We start from the raw sequence: 18,085 nt of genomic DNA on the forward strand, positions 1-18,085 counted from the left end.
TCAAAGTTGCTACACTTGCAGAGAGGTTGGTCACATTACGAGGTTTTGCCCTCGTGACACTCTCTCTGAATGAAATACAAATTCAACCAAGAATAGAACACAACGCAGTCAAAGGACTCAAAGAGGGAAAACCAACTAACTAACATTAGAACTTAGGTGATTGTTACTTGTATTGGCTGTTAACTAAGGATGGCAAACGGGTGGGTCAGGTCGGATATGATCGGGGTCAAAAATAGATAATTCAGAAACGGATAAATTATCCGACTCAATATATGATGAATACGGATAAAAAAACGAGTTATCCGGCATATAATATGGATATATGTATTATCCATGGCTTCTTGAATATGATTACTTTTGGGAGAACTCCTAGTCTCCCAAACTTGAAGAATCCTCAATTTGAGACTTTATAAATGTAAAAGTTAAACCCATTAATTATCCATCGACTATCCATTTTCTAAGTAAATAATATGATTCTTATCCATATTCGACCCGTTTTTTAAAAAGTTCATTATCTAATTCATTTTTTAATGGATAATATGAGTAAATAACTATTTTCTTTTAACCATTTTGTCACATTTAGCTGTTAAGGGTTTGCCAAGAGTCTTTCTAGTCTTCTGTCATAGTAAAGACATATACCACATTGTTAAATTGATATGTAAGCAAGATCCGACAAAATAACCAAATCATAACACTTTATCAAACAAGAAGATGATCACACGAGCAGGCTACCTGAAGATATTTATCTTTCTTTGCTTTTCAAGTATCGAAACAGTGCAGACTTGCCAAAGGGACCAATAATATATTCGCGATAACTGGCAACTTAGCCAAGCCACTGTTGTATAGACTATACAGGGATCATGCGATAAGTGATTACGGGCACCACCCCATTATTTCGAGGGGGCCTCAACCAAGGAATTTATGTCATTAAGAATATACAACTCAAAAGGGCAACCGCTCCCTTCGGGATCAACTTATACACAACCACTATACAAGAAGATTAAAACGTAAACGACACATTTCAACAGCAGTATAGCACTACCAAGGTCGCTTTTACTTTTTCTTCCCAAAGCACCTCTCTGAGGAACAAGCACCATCTACTCCTTTGCCCAAAAGACAGTCTCCGTTCTTTCGTCTTGCATAGGGACGAAACGAAAACCAAAACCTTGCTTTTCCCAGATATAAAATGACCGACCGACATTAGCACCTAGGGAACTGGAAAATTTACGGAGTAGAATTTACTGAAATTTCCTGCGGCAAATGGGAGCTGGGCTGATCCACATACGAAGGAATGATAAGACGTTGCAATGGTGCTAAAGCCACTGTTAGCTGAGCAAATGAAGGACGCAAGTTTGGATCACTGGGAAAAAAACATGTACAAGATAATTTAGCATTTTGTGTCTTGAAGGAAATAAACAAAATTATAAAAGAACATAACAGGTGCATGTCACTCTCACGTTTGCCAACATTGCCATATTATTCTTGCTACAACAGGATCAAGTTCCTTTGGAATCTCGAGACGTTTATTCTGGAAGCCAACAGCTCCCACCACTTGCATAGGGTTCATCCCGCTCCAAGGTAATCTTAAGGTAGCAAGTTCCCATAGAATGACACCAAAACTGTAGATATCACACCTGTCAAGTGACCAAAATATCAAGCCGATGATAGCATAGAACTCAGCAAGTACAAAACCTGATGTAAAATAGATGCAGGTTGCAAGCTTTGCCATCTATGAGCTCATTTCTTTTTTGGAGAAGGATATACGAGATCACTTCCTTTCTATGGGACCAATAACTCCCATGAAAAGAGTTCATTTTCCATATTTGCAGAGATGGTGCGGCACAGCGGCAGTCCAGCTCCATGGGCATTAATACTATTCTAAAACTCAATTTTCAGCCAAGTACGAATAGTATTTAATGAAAAACTTTCCCCTTTTTTGGATCGTATCCAATGTACTATAGGTCGTTAGATTGCTCCACATTGACAGAGTGAAAGGGATGTGTTTCTTTTATGATCTTGGGAATCCTCATCCTTGAACTTGCTTTGGACTTGAGTTACCTAAGGTCCATTTCCTTAAGTGCTATCATATATTGTCCATGCTCAAAATATACCGCCCTGGGCATGTGACGAGGTATTAGATTGTCTTACATTAGTCGAGGCAATGAGTTATTCTCTCCTTTTATGGTCTCGGGCAATCCTCACTAATGAGCTAGCTTTTGGGGCTTAGGTTGATTCCAAAATCTATTTTCTTTACAAAGCTTACAAGCAGTAACAACAAGACGAACGCTGACAAGCATGCTAAACATGAAGATTGACAAAAAAACAAAAGGCTCCAATTTGTAAAGAAAATAGAACTACAAGAATATCTAGCACAAGCTATGAGCGAGAACATGGAGTTAGTAAAGTAAATCTTAACTCACTTCTCATTTGAAGGTTCATTGCGAAGAACTTCTGGCGCCATCCACTCAGGCTATGGAAAAAAAAAACTAGGTTAGGAAATAAGAAAGGAAGTGAAGAAATAAGATAATTAGTATCCAAACTTAATGGTAAGGGTAACACATCTAAATAATTGAAGATATATAGTTCTCACCGTTCCAGCTGTTGATTTGGATGACAAAAATGTGTTGTGCTTCAAGCGAGACAAGCCAAAATCACATACCTGCATTTCAAGATTCAGAGTCACATCCCTCCCGAGACATCCCATAATCAAATAATCAAATAAACTCCCTTTTCATTTTTCTGACCTAAATTGTAGAGCTGAAAAAGAAAAGAAAGAGGGCCTATAGCTGTTTGCTCAAAGATTAACGCAGTTTGTGAGCATTTCACTGAAGCAATACAGGTTTACAACCAGCTCAACAAAACAAAAAAGATCAATTTTTTTTATAACCAAAAATTCCTTGGGGGCCAGCTGGCACACAATTCAAAACTCATCGGATAATGGGTCCATCCCTCCCCTTTTCTCCACTTAAATACCCGACTATTTAGTCCCGCGGGGGTTCAAACTCGTGACGTGCGCTTATCCACACATCATGCATTGCGCTCTTACTATTGAACTAAACACCAAGGGCAAAAATAATAAATTTTGCTCACTCGCCAATGACATAAGCTCATGAAAGGTAAAAAGAAGGAAGATTCAAACATCTGAAAGCGAATTACCTTAACAGTCCAGTTCTTATCAACCAAGAGATTAGGTGACTTCAGATCACGGTGAACAATTGTAGGGTTGCTTGTATGTAAGCAATCCATACCCTTTGCCTGCACAAGAGGAACCTCGAGATGAACATAAGCAAAAGAAATGCTGATCAATTGGTCCGAAGCACCAAGCAATATTGATCAAGTAAAGATGCTGCTGGATCATACCACATCAAGAGCCATTTTGATTCTCCTCCTTTCATCAATTTGACAATGAGGACGATGAATTATCCGATATAAGCTACCTCTGAAAAGCATGATTTTTTAGATGAGTAATTCCTCTTTCACAAGAAAATTTTCAAAAAGCACTAACTGCTTGCCAAAATTAGATATTATTTGATGACTAATGCTTGGCTGAAAGAGACTTTAACACTTACTTAGCACTTGTAGAACCACATATCAAACACAAATCACGATAGAATATATCATTCATCTTTGTAGTTTTCATGTCATACTAGAAAGGGCTCTCAAAAAATACATCAGACGGAAACAATTATATGGTGAACTAACCAAAGGTTTATTCTGAATAAAAATTAATCCAAATGGTAAACCTGCTTTTCATTGATTTACCATCCACAAAATGCTAATAAAGACACCTAAAAGAAAATTCATGTTATGGCTTAGTGGACATGAGACTTACGCGGTAAGCCTCGCTTATTTCAATTTAATGAAGATCCGGATCATTCAAATCTTAGCTCATTAAGTGTATTGTTTTTCCCCTCTTTCACAAACACCCCCCTTTACAAACACTTACTAGGTTTTAATAGGTTTGATTCATTCAAAGTTAGTACATAGTTTAAAATCATTAAGATGTTCATTCAAAAATTCATCTGAAAGTGATGTTTTGTGTAGTAAAGAATTTGCATCGAGTGCTTGGGCTTGCGCCATATATTTTCAACAAAAGTACACCAAAGGAGAGACGTCCATGTAGCACAGATTCAATAAGTTGATTGTGATAATAGCCAAAAACTTACTAATTATGGCAAAATTTGAAGGAAAAAGGGAAGGCGAATCAAAATACAAACATACCGTGGCAGGAACTCAGTGATAATAGAAAGGTGGGGTGGCCGAGTTATAGCACCCATAAAACGAACAACATTTGGATGCCGTAACCTACGCATGATACGCACCTGCCAGTAAATACCATTTACATTAAATTAATGATGCATTTCAACAAGAAGAAAGTTAAGCAGCAAACAAAAGAAAAAGGAGAAGTGCAAACATTAAGTCTGAGGAATATCTCTTCAAAAGTACAGTTTAATTTAACAGAACTATGAGAAGATAAAAAAAAACATTGATTAGTATCTAACCTAAAAAATCAGACTTAGGATTCTCATCAAACTTACCAAAATGATGAAACTTACAAACTAAAGTTGACACAAGAAAGGAAAATACACAAGCTTATTCTTAATGAAAAATATTTATACATACTCCTATTTAGGCATAAAAGACAATGAAGATGCTCAATGAAAGTAATTTTCACATCTAAATAGAATGGTAGTCTTTGGATAAAGAGAATGGAGGAAATTATCCTCAAAGTACTTCATTCCAATTTATAGCACACCCTTTTTCTTTTTCTTTTTTTGGTACTATACAAAATCTCTGACACCATTCCCTTAATAGTATTATTTTAAACAATTTTCGAGAATTCAAATTCTTTTATCTACTAAAATTTTAAACTTTGATTTAATGTTTTCTCTGTCAAACTAACTTTTCAACCACAATTCTAATATTTTCTTCGTATTTCTACTATTTTTGGCATAATAAAATTTTGGTTTTCATGAGAGCATCCTCGGGCCAGATTCAATCTCAAGGTCAATAAAGCCCAACTCATTCAAACGATTACGAAAATTTCTGACAGTCAGACCATTTGAGAGTCTTACAAGACTTCTGAAAGTTAGTGACAGGATAAAACTGAAAATGATTGAGAGAATCGATTACGACTACAACAACAACAACAACAAATCCAGTATAATCCCACGAGTGGGGTCTGGGGAGGGTAGTGTGTACGCTGACCTTACCCCTACCTTAAGAATAGAGAGGTTGTTTCCGATAGACCCCCGGCTCAAGGAAAGAAAAAGAAAGCAGCGACAACAAGCAATACCATCAACAAGATAATAAGAAAACAAGCAGTAACAATAACAAGATAATAAGAGAACAAGCAGTATCAACAACAATATAATAAGAAAACATGCAGTAATTTTCATATATCAAAGCACAAAGGTTGTGCAAAAGCAATATATGGAAATTGTCGTAATCGATTACGACTATTTCCATATATTGCTTTTGCACAGCCTTTGTGCTATGATATATGGAAATTGTTACCATTCTCAAAATAATTTTAAAAAAAAAGGAATTGACTATGACTGTTAGAGATTCATGTTGGTACTAATATAACATATAAGTCATATTAACATCGTAACTCTGTCTTCAGACAGATTTATGTTCACACTAATATAACTTGTAGCCAAACAATTCAAGACTCTTGAAAACAGACAAAGGGTAATACAGCTACAACGGACTCCAACAAAAAGAACACGAATGTTATAAAAGAGGTTATGCCAGCATACTCCCTGTAAATGCAAACATAACAGAGCTACTTAATCTTCCCTGTGTTTAACCAGGTTTGTAGATTCATCCTAAAGGACCAGGTTAACCAGGTTTGTAGATTCATCCTAAAGGACCAGGTAGGCAGGTAATATTATTTCCCTTTCTATGGAAGCATTTATGTTATATTAACAAGAAGGTCTAAGTCTACCTCGATGGGAAGGGGGAAAAACTCAACAAGAACATGTTTCTAGTGCTCTTTTGATTAAACTTCAATGCAGGCATCAAATAGTACATAAGTATAAAAGTGCAGAGTCCAGACCTCTCTCTTAAACTCGGCCAAAGCTGCACCTGAGAAATCCTGATCGAGGAACTTCTTTACAGCAACCTCCTATTTCAGATAGATTCACAAGCAAAAGAATTCAATGATCAATAAACTCAAGCAATTACATAAATACCAAAGCTATTTCAATAAGGAACATCAATACCAAAGCTTTCACTTATTGATAGAAAAAAGTTTCTACAGAACCTAGATATTATTCCAAGGGGACTGATGATGACAACACTTAGCAGCCGAAAGTGAGGGCACCATTAGAACATTGGAATGTGATGAAATGTGAGGCAAGCTATAGAGGAAATATAAAAAAGAGCACACTGACAACTCAGAACTTGAAGCCACTTGTAGTAACATGGCTAGTAACAATTTATGAATAGGAAGATGAAACAAAATGCTCCTAGGAATATTTTAAATAAAATCACTTACAGTGCCATTCCAATCTGCATGGTAAACCTCCCCGTATGAACCTGAAAATGGGACCAGAAAACTTCAGTATGAAGAAGACATACTAAGAGTAAAACCACAATTTTACCTAATAGCATTCTGACTACTACCATCCATTTTTGTGGATATCATGCAGCATATTTTTAAAAATAAATAAGAACAGAATATCTGAATTATGACTGGCTTCCAGAGAAATATCCCAATAGAAAATCTAGATGTATAAACAAATAATTAAGTGGATAAAGCATGATTGCATTCTTTAGATGGAGAAGCGAAAGTATGTTGAGGCCCTTTGCTTTTCACTTTTATTAACCAAGCAACTAAGTATCTCCAACAAAATACTAAACCTAAATTAAGTAATTTACAGACATGCACTCTATTCACTCCTCCATGACAAACATTAGATAGAAATTTCCAAAATGTTTCAAAATTTATTATTCACTTCTCAATCCAATGTATGGAAGGGAATGGAGTACAGAGGTAGAAATGTATATGGTACATTAAATGTTTTTATTGGCCCCACACAAACACACGGAAGTATAAATCTTAATGAAACTTCAGGCTGAGACGTAGTTGTTGCATAAATATAAAGGAATGAGGTTTAAATGCATTTGCACAATAGCATCCAGCATTATCATTGCAAGATATTTCAGACAGGGCAAACAAAGGCTTACCAAGACCAATCCTCTCGCCAATGACAAGATCTTCCCATGGAATTTCGCAATCACCAACATCATCAAAAACAGGATCAACCTGATTTCGACCTGCATCGCCTGAAGAAGTTGGATATTCTGGCTCCTTCAATTTTATATTTGTTCCTATTGACTGAGCTTGCAAATTTCTTATGTGGTCACTTTCCAGGATAATAGCTTGTCCGTGTGCCTGTGTCCTATTTAACTCATCAGTCTGCAAAATGTGCCCCTCCCATTGACTTGTTTCTCTATTATTGTTTTGACTGTCCTGAACAGACAACCTTCTAAATTCATGTTCAGCTACTAATTTGGAGCTGGTATCCTGGGTGGAAGTAACCCCTTCATTTCCTCTATAGGCAGGATGTGAGTTTCCTTGTAACCTGGAGGTATCAGGGGAAGATTTCTGTGGTATGTTTGAGCTGGTAGATGCTATTGATGATGTATTATAGCCACTAGATCCACAGCTCTTCTTCGGAAAAAGTGCCTCAGAATCAGAATCGTTTTTCCAGGGGACCTCATTGTGTGCATACCGATTTTTCCACATCATAGGGGCAGGAGGTCGTCCAGTGACCAAAGTATTTTTCGGCTGTTGCAATTCACTGACTTTGTTTCTTGCAGGGTTTTTCTGCATCACTGTATTGCCAGAGCCTTTTACTTGAAACGGATTAAGATCAGCAAAAAGATTTTTTGGGTCCTCCGGGTTATTCTGATCGTAAGGAACCACATTTACATTCAACCTCAAGCCATCACCAGCCGCATTGGGTCCACGGCCCCCTTTGTACAAAGAAGTTCCAATTGCTAATGGCGAAGTCCAATCGACCTGATTTGAAGAAGATGGTCTTTTACTGATTGCTGAAGAACCAGGGGTGGAGCTACCACCTGCATCTGAGATTGAATGAACTGATTCTATCTTCTCAGGCTTAGACCTATTAGAGAAATCATCTCCTAATCCAGAAATTTGACCAGATAACAAGTTCAGCCTCGGGTAAGAAACTCCAGAATCATTATTGGACGAAAAACTTGGAATCTTGTTCAATTTTGGACCATATGATTTAAAAGAAGCATCCTTTGCACTCAGAACATCAGCTGGTATAAGTGTGCCAGGTGCTCCCATGAGATCAACCAAAAACTCGCTGAAGGCAAAGAATTGATTTAGAGGCTGAAAATGTAGAGAGATGTGCGACAAAAGCAATTAATCACAATGGTTGCAATACATACATGTGTATGCAATTATGCAATTGAAGCAACTAAAGCTTCGGGCAGTAAGAGTAACAATTTGAAGCTGCAGATGAAGAAAGATCATGTGTCTCATGGGATTGCATAGATGACTACTGCTCGGAACACTTAGCACAATTGACTTTGGATACAGTCTAACGTACTATACCATCCCTTTAATTGATGGTATTAATCCACGTTTTAGACTTCATGCTTAGAGGAGAAGTTGTAGTGAGAAGAGTAAACATTGTCCTACATGATTTACTAGATTATAGAAAATGCATTTAATCTATATTTCAAGGATAAAAATTACCGTTTTGGGACGAAATAGAAAGGAAACAAATAGTGGGACGGAGGAGCAACATTAGAAACCATATGACTTTATGTGGAACCTTTACTACTTGTATCAAAATATGATTCTTCTCTATTGTGTACTTTCAACTAAAAAATATTATTAGGTGACAACAAATGGTTAACAAATACGAACGTTGGTGTTCATGGAGAGTTGGTAAATCCATCAAAAATATTTGGGTAATGATACCTGCTGCTATCTTTTGGTGCATTTGGAATGAAAAGAACCGTAGATGTTTTGATGGGATCTCAACTCCGACTCATGTAGTAAAAACAAAATGCTTATTGAATTTGTTCAGTTGGCTAAATCAGGCACCTGTAACTAGTTGTGTTCAGTTTTTTGATTGTGTCTGCTCCTTAGTGATAGAATAGTTTTTTTTTTGTGTGCGTGTATACGAGCAGACACCATCTCTCTTAATTGTAATCTTTTGCCTGCATCCACTGGATGCTTTTAATAAAATTCTCCTTCATCAAAAAAATGGTTAACAAATACACATTCTCATCTCTCCTTGTAATAATCATAAAAATCAGATGTTGCCATTCATTTGAGACAAGGAGTATTTGAAAAGTTCAAACTATTAATTAGGAGTTCAGACTAGAAGAAGCACTACTCAGTATTCTCTTCTTTCTCTCTAGCTACAGAAAGAAACTTTGGCAACCATGAAGGGGATTAGTCAATATTTTCAGACGTAAAGCTCCAGTATCGAGAATTTAACAACATAAGGTAAACAAATTTTCACAAAGATAATATTCTACCCTGATACAGAAAAGCAAATTTTGACTTGACCTTTCAAATACATTGGGAGGGTCCACCCATATTACGTAAATAGACAACACAGCGAAAAACAGAATTTGACATAAAGTAGTGTTAACAACTCCACAAAAATACACTGAAAGAGGAGATCGAGACCTGCCGACTTTATAAAAATTAAGACAAAAATGCTTTAAGAAACTTAAATTAAAGGCACAGAAATAAAGTTCCAAAAAATAGATAGTCAAATACCAATGGACTAAATAATATTGAGAAACAGTTTATGTAAAACATAAAAAGGAACATAAAAAGGACCCATAAGTACTTTTAAATTTCACGAATGTTAAGAAATGGAACTTGGTCTAATTCAATCACAAAAGCTAGCTCATAATGTGAAGATTGTCCAAAACTATGCAAGGAAAAAACTCGTTTCCGCAAATAATATGAGACTCTCACGCAACAACTTCGACAGCAAAAAGAATTGTAAACAGAATCAACCATGGTCAAACATGCACAATACTTTCTGCAACATGTCAAATTAGGATATAATTGTTCCCTCCTAATTATATTTAAGAGAAGATATGGAACTTCGAAATTCACCTATCATTTGGTAACTTTACAATGTTGACAGCATCGTCTTCAACGCCAGTATAGTGACTCCCTTTAACAAGTCTACAGGGTATTCCAACATGGTCAGCTAGTACCTGTCTCCAGTAAAACAATAGCAATGATGACGATACAAATCTTAATATATAAAAAAGTAAACACTCAAATGCTACAAGAGCATAACGTCAACAAACTTGAATATTAAAGTTCCCACTATTTCAGACTTATATCTGATTAAAGTAATAAGAATTGCCCACACCCTTCCCAAATAGCACCTTTACAAAGTTCAATGAGTCAAAAGCCAGCTAAATGAGGTCACAAGTACAGAAGACTATGGCCATGGTTTGAGTTGCAATTGTACTGGTTAAAATAAACGTAACAAAAGCTTTGTAGATCAATGATGCAAAGTAAATTCGGGAGATAAGGCCCATCTCTAGGTAGATTTACAACGCTCTTAAAAAGACATAACATTTCATTATGATAATCACCTTAAAAAGCAATGCACGGTGACGTGAAAGCCCAACTTTTAGGGATCCAATTGGCAGCACACTGGTGTGAAGTGATGTCCTCAACTCGTTGCTTATTTCCATCCATTTGGCCAATATGATATTTGCATCCTTTACTGGCCCACCTAAATGCTCAGTTACAAGTTCCGAAAGCCTCAGTACTAACAGATTAATCTCACTGGCAGGGCAGTCCAATGTAATACAATGTGCAATCTGCATCAACTCTTCCAAGGAGGGGTCAATTCTCCGATTAATTATCACGCCTTCAAAGTCAGAACTCCCAGGAATTGTTTCAAGTTCAGTAAGAGATGGCATTTTCCCACGACTTGCTGGATCTGTGAAGAGAGTATATACGTCATAGAAACCATCAACAACTTTCTCCTCATAGTCCAGCACACCATAATCCTGATAAGAGGGTAAAGTAAGTGAGAAAAAAGTAGAAACCAAATTATGAGAACCAAACTGAAAATCATCTTCAATAGAGAACATATCCCAAGAACTAGCAAAGTATACAAATTATTAAGCTTTTGGAGTGGAGGCAGAAAAAAGAAAAACATCATCGATAAAGTATCGTGAGGAACAGAACCTATTCAAACCTTCAAGGTTAAGCATAAGACAGATAACAAATAAAATCCTAAAAGAAACTCATGTGTCTTTCAAATTAAAAATAGCATGACAGTTTTGCTTGAAAACCCGTAATGTCAACTACAAATCTAAATCTTGGTCTTCCATGAGCATCCAAATCATGTAATGCTTTTTCTTTTTTTGATAAGGTAAATTGTATTAATCAAAAGGGAGAAAACTCCCGTATACAAGAAGTATACCAAAAAGTAGAGAATTTACATCGAACATGATTCTCTACAAATAACGCCCAATCTTCTATACAAGTAGGGGTTATATGAGTGCACCAAAAAGCGATCAAAGATAAAAGACTATTCTTAAGATGTGAAAAAGGAGACTCAATCCCCTCAAAAGCTTTCCTATTTCTCTCCCCCCAAACTATCCACATGAGAGCTAACGGGGCGAACTTCCACGCCATTTGCTTTCTTCTTCTACGGAAACCAGCCCAGCTATATAACATTTCCTTTACAGTGCTTGGCATCACCCATTGAACACCAAAAAGATTCAGGATCGCCCTCCACAAACCCGAGGACACAGGGCAATGCAACAAAGATGATCAACTTCTTCCCCTGAGCTTTTACACATGTAGCACCAACTAACAAGTGTAATTCCTCTCTTTCGCAGATTTTCAGCAGTCAAGATCACTCCATGCAAAAAAGAACACCTTCATGGACGCCTTAGGGATCCAAATCGAGGAGTATGGAAAAGTGGCCTCCTCTCTCACTAACATACTCTGGTAAAAGGACTTTACGGTGAACAAACCATCGCCACGCAACCCCCATCTCCAAGAATCACAAGATTGGTTGGGGCATGTCTTGCCCATATAGCAATGCCAACCCCTCAAAAGCTCTCCTATTTCTCTCCCCCCAAACTATCCACATGAGAGCTAACGGGGCGAACCTCCCCGCCTTTTGCTTTCTTCTTCTACGGAAACCGGCCCAGCTATATAACATTTCCTTTACAGTGCTTGGCATCACCCATTGAACACCAAAAAGATTCAGGATTGCCCTCCACAAACCCGAGGACACAGGGCAATGCAACAAAAGATGATCAACTTCTTCCCCTGAGCTTTTACACATGTAGCACCAACTAACAAGTGTAATTCCTCTTTTTCGTAGATTTTCAACAGTGAAGATCACTCCCTTCAAACCTAGCCATGCAAAAAAGAACACCTTCATGGGCGCCTTAGGAATCCAAATCGAGGAGTATGGAAAAGTGGTCTCCTCTCTCACTAACATACTCTGGTAAAAGGACTTTACGGTGAACAAACCATCGCCACGCAACCCCCATCTCCAAGAATCACAAGATTGGTTGGCGCCTGTCTTGCCCATATAGCAGTGCCAACAAATCTTGGAGCTCCGCAATCTCCCAATCTTGCATGTTCCTTCTAAATGAGAGGTCTCATACTACCCCGCCTCCCCTTCATGCTCCTTGCGAATCTGTTGAACCATCAATTCCTTCTGGTTTGAAACTCTGTAAGACGTGGGGAAAGAGACCCTCAGAGTATCCTCTCCACACCACCTATGATTCCAAAAGCTGATTCTACTTCCATCTCCCACCCTGTAAGTGATGTTGCCATTGAAAGCTTCCCAATTCTTCATGATGCTCCCTCCACAGAGCATTCTACCCCGAATCTCCACAGCCACTTCCCCAACAAAGCTCTGTTGAATACCCTAAGATCTTTTACTCCAAGTCCACCCCACCTCTTTGGGGAAGTGATTGTCTGCCAATTCACTAGATAAAACTTTCTAGTTCCATCCGCCGCATCCCAAAGAAAATTCCTTTGAAACCGCTCCAGTTTTTCTATGATGCTCACAGGAGCTTGCAACATGGACAAGTAATAGGTAGACATACTCGATAAGGTGCTTTTAATAAGCACTTCCTTATCACCTTTTGACAAGTACCGTTTCTGCCAGCGTGCTAATCTTTTTTCAACCCTTTCGATCACTGAATTCCAAGCCATAGTATCCTTATGCGAAGCGCCCAATGGGAAACCCAGGTAAGTAGTGGGAAGAAAGTCCACCTTACATCTGAGAACATAAGAAAAAGCATCGATGTTAGCAACTTCAACCGCCGGGAAAATCTCATACTTGCCGAGGTTGATTTTGAGTCCTCATACTATCTGAAACCACTGCAGGACCTGCTTCAGGTAGGTCAACTGATCCATATCGGCATCACAGAAAACCAGTGTGTCATCCGCAAAAAGCAAATGTGAGACTCTTCGGGCACTGAGCACCCCAATCGGAGCTGAGAATCCTCTCAAGAAGCCTCCGCCCGCCGCACGATCCATCATTTTGCTCAGAGCATCCATCACTAGAATGAATAACATGGGGGATAGGGGGTCACCTTGCCTGAGACCCCTGGAGCTGCCAAAGAAACCACACGGGCTACCATTAACCAGGACAGAGAATCTGACTGAGGAAATGCAGAACTTGATCCATCCCCTCCATCTTTCCCCAAACCCCATCCGCATCATAATGAAGTCCAGGAACTCCCAATTGACATGGTCGAAAGCCTTCTCAAGGTCCAACTTGCATAAGTAAGCCGGGTTCTCTATTTTTCCTTCTGGAGTCTACAAGTTCATTTGCCACCAAAGCAGCGTCCAGGATCTGCCTACCTTCCACAAACGCATTCTGGGAGGACGAAATAAACTCGTCAAGAACCTTCTTGAGTTTATTGGATAGCACTTTAGAAAAAATCTTGTAAATGCTTCCCGCGAGACTAATAGGCCTGTAGTATCTGATACAAGATGCACTTTCTTTCTTATGCACAATGGAAATAAAAGAAGCATTGATACTTCTCTCGAAAACACCATTCACGTGGAAGTATTCAATGGCTTCCATCAACTCCCCCTTAATAGTGTTCCAACAGAGCTGGAAGAAGGCCAAGGAGAAACCATCAGGCCCGAGGGCCTTATCACCAGCACAACTCGACACAATCTCGTGCACCTCCTCCTCCTCCTCGAAAGCCCTCTCTAGCCACTCACTGTCTCCCTCCCCTATGTGGTTGAATTTTATCCCCCCCCCCCTCCAAAGTAGGCCTCCAACTAACTTCCTCTTTGTATAAGTTCTCATAAAACCCCACTATCACCTCTTTTACCTCCTCTCCCTCAATCCTCACCCCATCCACAACTAAAGACTCTATGAAGTTTCTCCTTCGATTTGCAACCGCAACCCTGTGAAAAACTTGGTATTCAAATCCCCTTCCTTTAACCAGAGCGCCCTCAATTTTTGCCGCCAACTAGTCTCATGAGCTATTGCTAACTCGACTATTTCCCTCTTAACCTCCCCTAGTCTCACTTTCTCATATTCTAACTCCCTCGCCCTTTCCCCTCTCTCTAATTCCCAATTCATGCATAAGCTCGCTCATTTTAATCTCTACCCTACCAAAAACCTCCTTATTCAACTTAATAATATCTCCCTTGAGCAATTTAAGTTTCTTAGAAAGGCGGAATGAAGGTGTCCCTGATACCCCGTAGCTTGTCCACCATTCTTTCACTTTGTCACCAAATCCTGGCACTTTCAATCACATGTTCTCGAATTGAAAAGGAGCACGCACCCCCTCCCTCTGCATCCATCTAGCACGATAGGCAAATGATCCAAAGTCAGCCTAGGTAAAGGAATCTACAGCACATTCGACACCAGCTCATCCCAGGAGGGCGATATCAGAAATCTATCAAGCCTAGACCTTGAGTTAGAATCCTCCGCCCTGGCCCAAGTAAACCTTTCCCCTGACAGAGGAAGATCAATGAGAAAATGATCATTGATGAAGTCAAAAAACTCCTCCATGGCCCACGAAATCAGGCTACACCATAATCTCTCCTCTGGGAATCTAATAGTATTAAAGTCTCCCCCTATAACCCATGGAATGTCCCATTCCCCCATAACATTGGCTAGTTCCTCCCAGAAAAACACCTTGGACCTTTCTCCTACCGGTCCGTACACTCCCCCAAAACCCCAATCCACCCCACTCACTCTATCTTTAACAAGAACTGCTAAAGAAAAAACTCCCTTCTTAATCTCCTTTACCTCCAAGCTTCTATCATCCCACATACGAAGAATGCCCCCGGCACTTCCCGCTGTTGGGACCCAGTCATATTTCACCCAACTACCTCCCCGAACAATCCTCACAATCGCATCCTACAAAACTTCCATTTTTGTCTCCTGAAAACAAACTAGGTTGGCATCCCACTCTCTAACTCTCACTTTGATAATGGCCCTTTTGTTTGGGTCATTCATCCCCCTCACATTCCATGAAAGAATCTTAACTTCCATAAATCCCCCTTCTCCCCACCCCCTCTAACCGAGCTCCCTTCCTCCCTGTCACACACTCGGCCCCTTCTCTGGTACACCACTACATCTCTTAAATTATTTTGCTTAACACATTGACCCAACTCCCTCCTTGCACCATCATAAAAAGACTGTTGCTCAATCCCTCTCAATAGTTCTAACACCCTATCTTCCTCCATTCAAAAGAAACACCTAAATATTTTTCGAAGTTTAATAGTTTATCCTCCATCTAGAAGGACATATCCCCTCCTCCAATCCGTGACGAAATTGGACAGGCGTCTTTTATATGTACTTTTTCCTTGCTCATACCGGAGGAATACAAGACCATAGTATTGCTAGCAATAGGAACTTTAGGTGCCAGAAGGATCTCACCATTTCCTTGAGAGGCACCAACCTTTAAGATTAACACCCCGCTGATATAGGAATGTCCAGAAATGCCAGCAGTGTAGCGGGAAGGAAGAGAGCATGGAACCCGCGGTGGCATATTAACTGGAATTGCTGGTTGGGCACTAACATCAATTGGGGCATGCGCAACGATCTCCCCAGAAGAAGGAGCTTGAAGTGTAACCTCTGCACAACTAAGCACAGGAGAAGATGAGGGGGCGATGGAGCTGGGTCCTTCAGAGGCGGGAGGCCATGGAATAACACCACCAGCATTAGCCGGTGTTGCCCCTGAAGCAACGGCCGTCGAAGAGGGGCGCAAGACACTAGAGCTCGGAGAAGAAATATCACTGTGTGAAGCACCATTGACAGAAGAAGAAGGAGTGATTGTTCACATATGCTTAGGAGCCTTATCAGACGCAACTTGAAATAATTTGGGCCCCTTAGAATTAATTCTAATAGAATTGGGAAAAGTTGTTGGGCTCATATGTGGAGGCTCAGGCCTATACTTGTTGAAAACTTGTCCGACCCTATGATAACTAAAAGAGGACCGGCCTATTCTGCCTTTCCAGCCCGCATCACTAACCCAGGGGCATTTACGTCTTTTCTTCCTGATAAAATTTTGTCTTCTTCTCCCAAATTCAAACCCTCCGTCTCTTCTCGATCTAACTTCTGATTCCTGCTTAGCCCACTAATCCGGTGAGCCGTCCCCTCCTTTCAAAGACTTATTTCCCCTCCTCTCTCTTCTATTTGACCTACCCTTTTCTTCCGCCACTATCAATAGGCATAAAGATAGGGCGAAATTCAGGGCTCAACCAAACCCTATAACTCAAGTAGCCATCTTCCACTTCTTAAGTTTCTAAAATTTGTATAGGGATTTCTCTGTTTCCAAACTTAATTTTCTTAAGTTTCTAAATTGTTGTTGTTTATCAATATTCATTAACTTCACTTAAATAAAGGCTACCCTTCTTCACAATTCAAATTAGTTATCTAATCTAATCTTTTCTGAAAGTTACATTGTTTGCAAAGTTTACAGCTCAAAACGTTGTACTACCATGACACTGCAAAAGGGCATAGAAAAGGAAAATATGGGATTCTCTCACTTGACTTCAACTAATAAGATCATAAGCTAAATTAGCAAATGCGAAAATAATGGAAGCAAATTCAATAACAATGAGAACTCAAAGTTTACCCAATACTGCCTCGATAATAAGTCCGCAGCGGCATCCTCCCTATCACGTGCCAAATCAGCAGCGGTTCGCCCTCCGCCGAGTATTTGACCGTTGCTTGAGTTAACATCGCACGGGAAAGAATCCTGAGCCTGCGAGGATGACACACTCAACGCTAGGGCAAGCTGCACCTGGTACTCTTCCTCCGAAGTATAATAATCCTGCTGCCGATTGATCGTCGAAATATTCCCTCCTCCGCCACCAGCACTAGCCGGAGCAGTGGCCGCCGTGGAGGCACTCGACGTAGTGGAAGGAGTCGACGGTGATTGAGCAACAGAACTCGAATTCCGGTGATCGGTAGCACATGACGCCGATGACGACGATGATACCGCCGCCGGCGAAGATGAGGATACTGCCGATGAAGTAGGTTGAGCGTCGTTGGATCGATTTGGATGGTGAAGCTTCTTGAAAATGTGTTTCATCGTTCGTTGAGTTTCTCTCTCTATATCATACGGCACTTTTCCTTTCTCTCTCTATATTTGTATATATGTATGTACAACTACTGTTAGTCTTCACACTCTCTTTTTCTCTCTCTATAAAGTCCACCTTCCTATTGACTGTAAAAAGACAGGCATAGAGAAAGGGGAGGAGGGAAACTTAAGGGGGTGGATATGGGGCTACCTAAAAAGGGCATGGAGTTGAGTGAATTTACAGCAAACGACATCAGTGATTCAACACGGTCTTTTTACTGAGATTTCGTTTTTGCCCCAAAAGTAACAGAAATGGAACATTTTGCCCTAGTACAACTACTTATTTCCTAAAGTCAGATTTATGTACAATGTACAAGACAAGCATGAAGAATATCTATACACAAGGATAATTACGGGCTGTATATCTCCATTTAAGTTTATTTCAAGTCATTTTATTCACACAAAATATTCTTTGTATTTTCTACTAGTATAAAAACCTCTAGTAGGGCGGGAT

General features: G+C 39.5%; 1 protein-coding gene across 1 annotated transcript; it reads right to left on the reverse strand.

Moving 5' to 3' along the window:
* Positions 1-782: 782 nt before the first annotated feature.
* LOC107797880 (serine/threonine-protein kinase EDR1) lies at positions 783-17,785 on the reverse strand. Its single transcript, XM_075217707.1, has 13 exons — positions 17,125-17,785; positions 10,624-11,046; positions 10,130-10,233; positions 7,195-8,345; positions 6,503-6,543; positions 6,062-6,130; positions 4,222-4,322; positions 3,361-3,439; positions 3,157-3,255; positions 2,591-2,659; positions 2,421-2,470; positions 1,458-1,634; positions 783-1,360 (listed from the first exon to the last, which is right to left on the reverse strand). Exons 1-13 carry the CDS (start codon positions 17,581-17,583, stop codon positions 1,225-1,227), a joined length of 2,958 nt encoding a protein of 985 aa, XP_075073808.1. The 5' UTR covers positions 17,584-17,785; the 3' UTR covers positions 783-1,224.
* Between the last annotated feature and the right edge of the window lie 300 nt (positions 17,786-18,085).

The sequence above is a fragment of the Nicotiana tabacum genome, chromosome 7, assembly GCF_000715075.1.
Source record: "Nicotiana tabacum cultivar K326 chromosome 7, ASM71507v2, whole genome shotgun sequence".
In the NCBI taxonomy this organism is placed as follows: Eukaryota; Viridiplantae; Streptophyta; class Magnoliopsida; order Solanales; family Solanaceae; genus Nicotiana; species Nicotiana tabacum.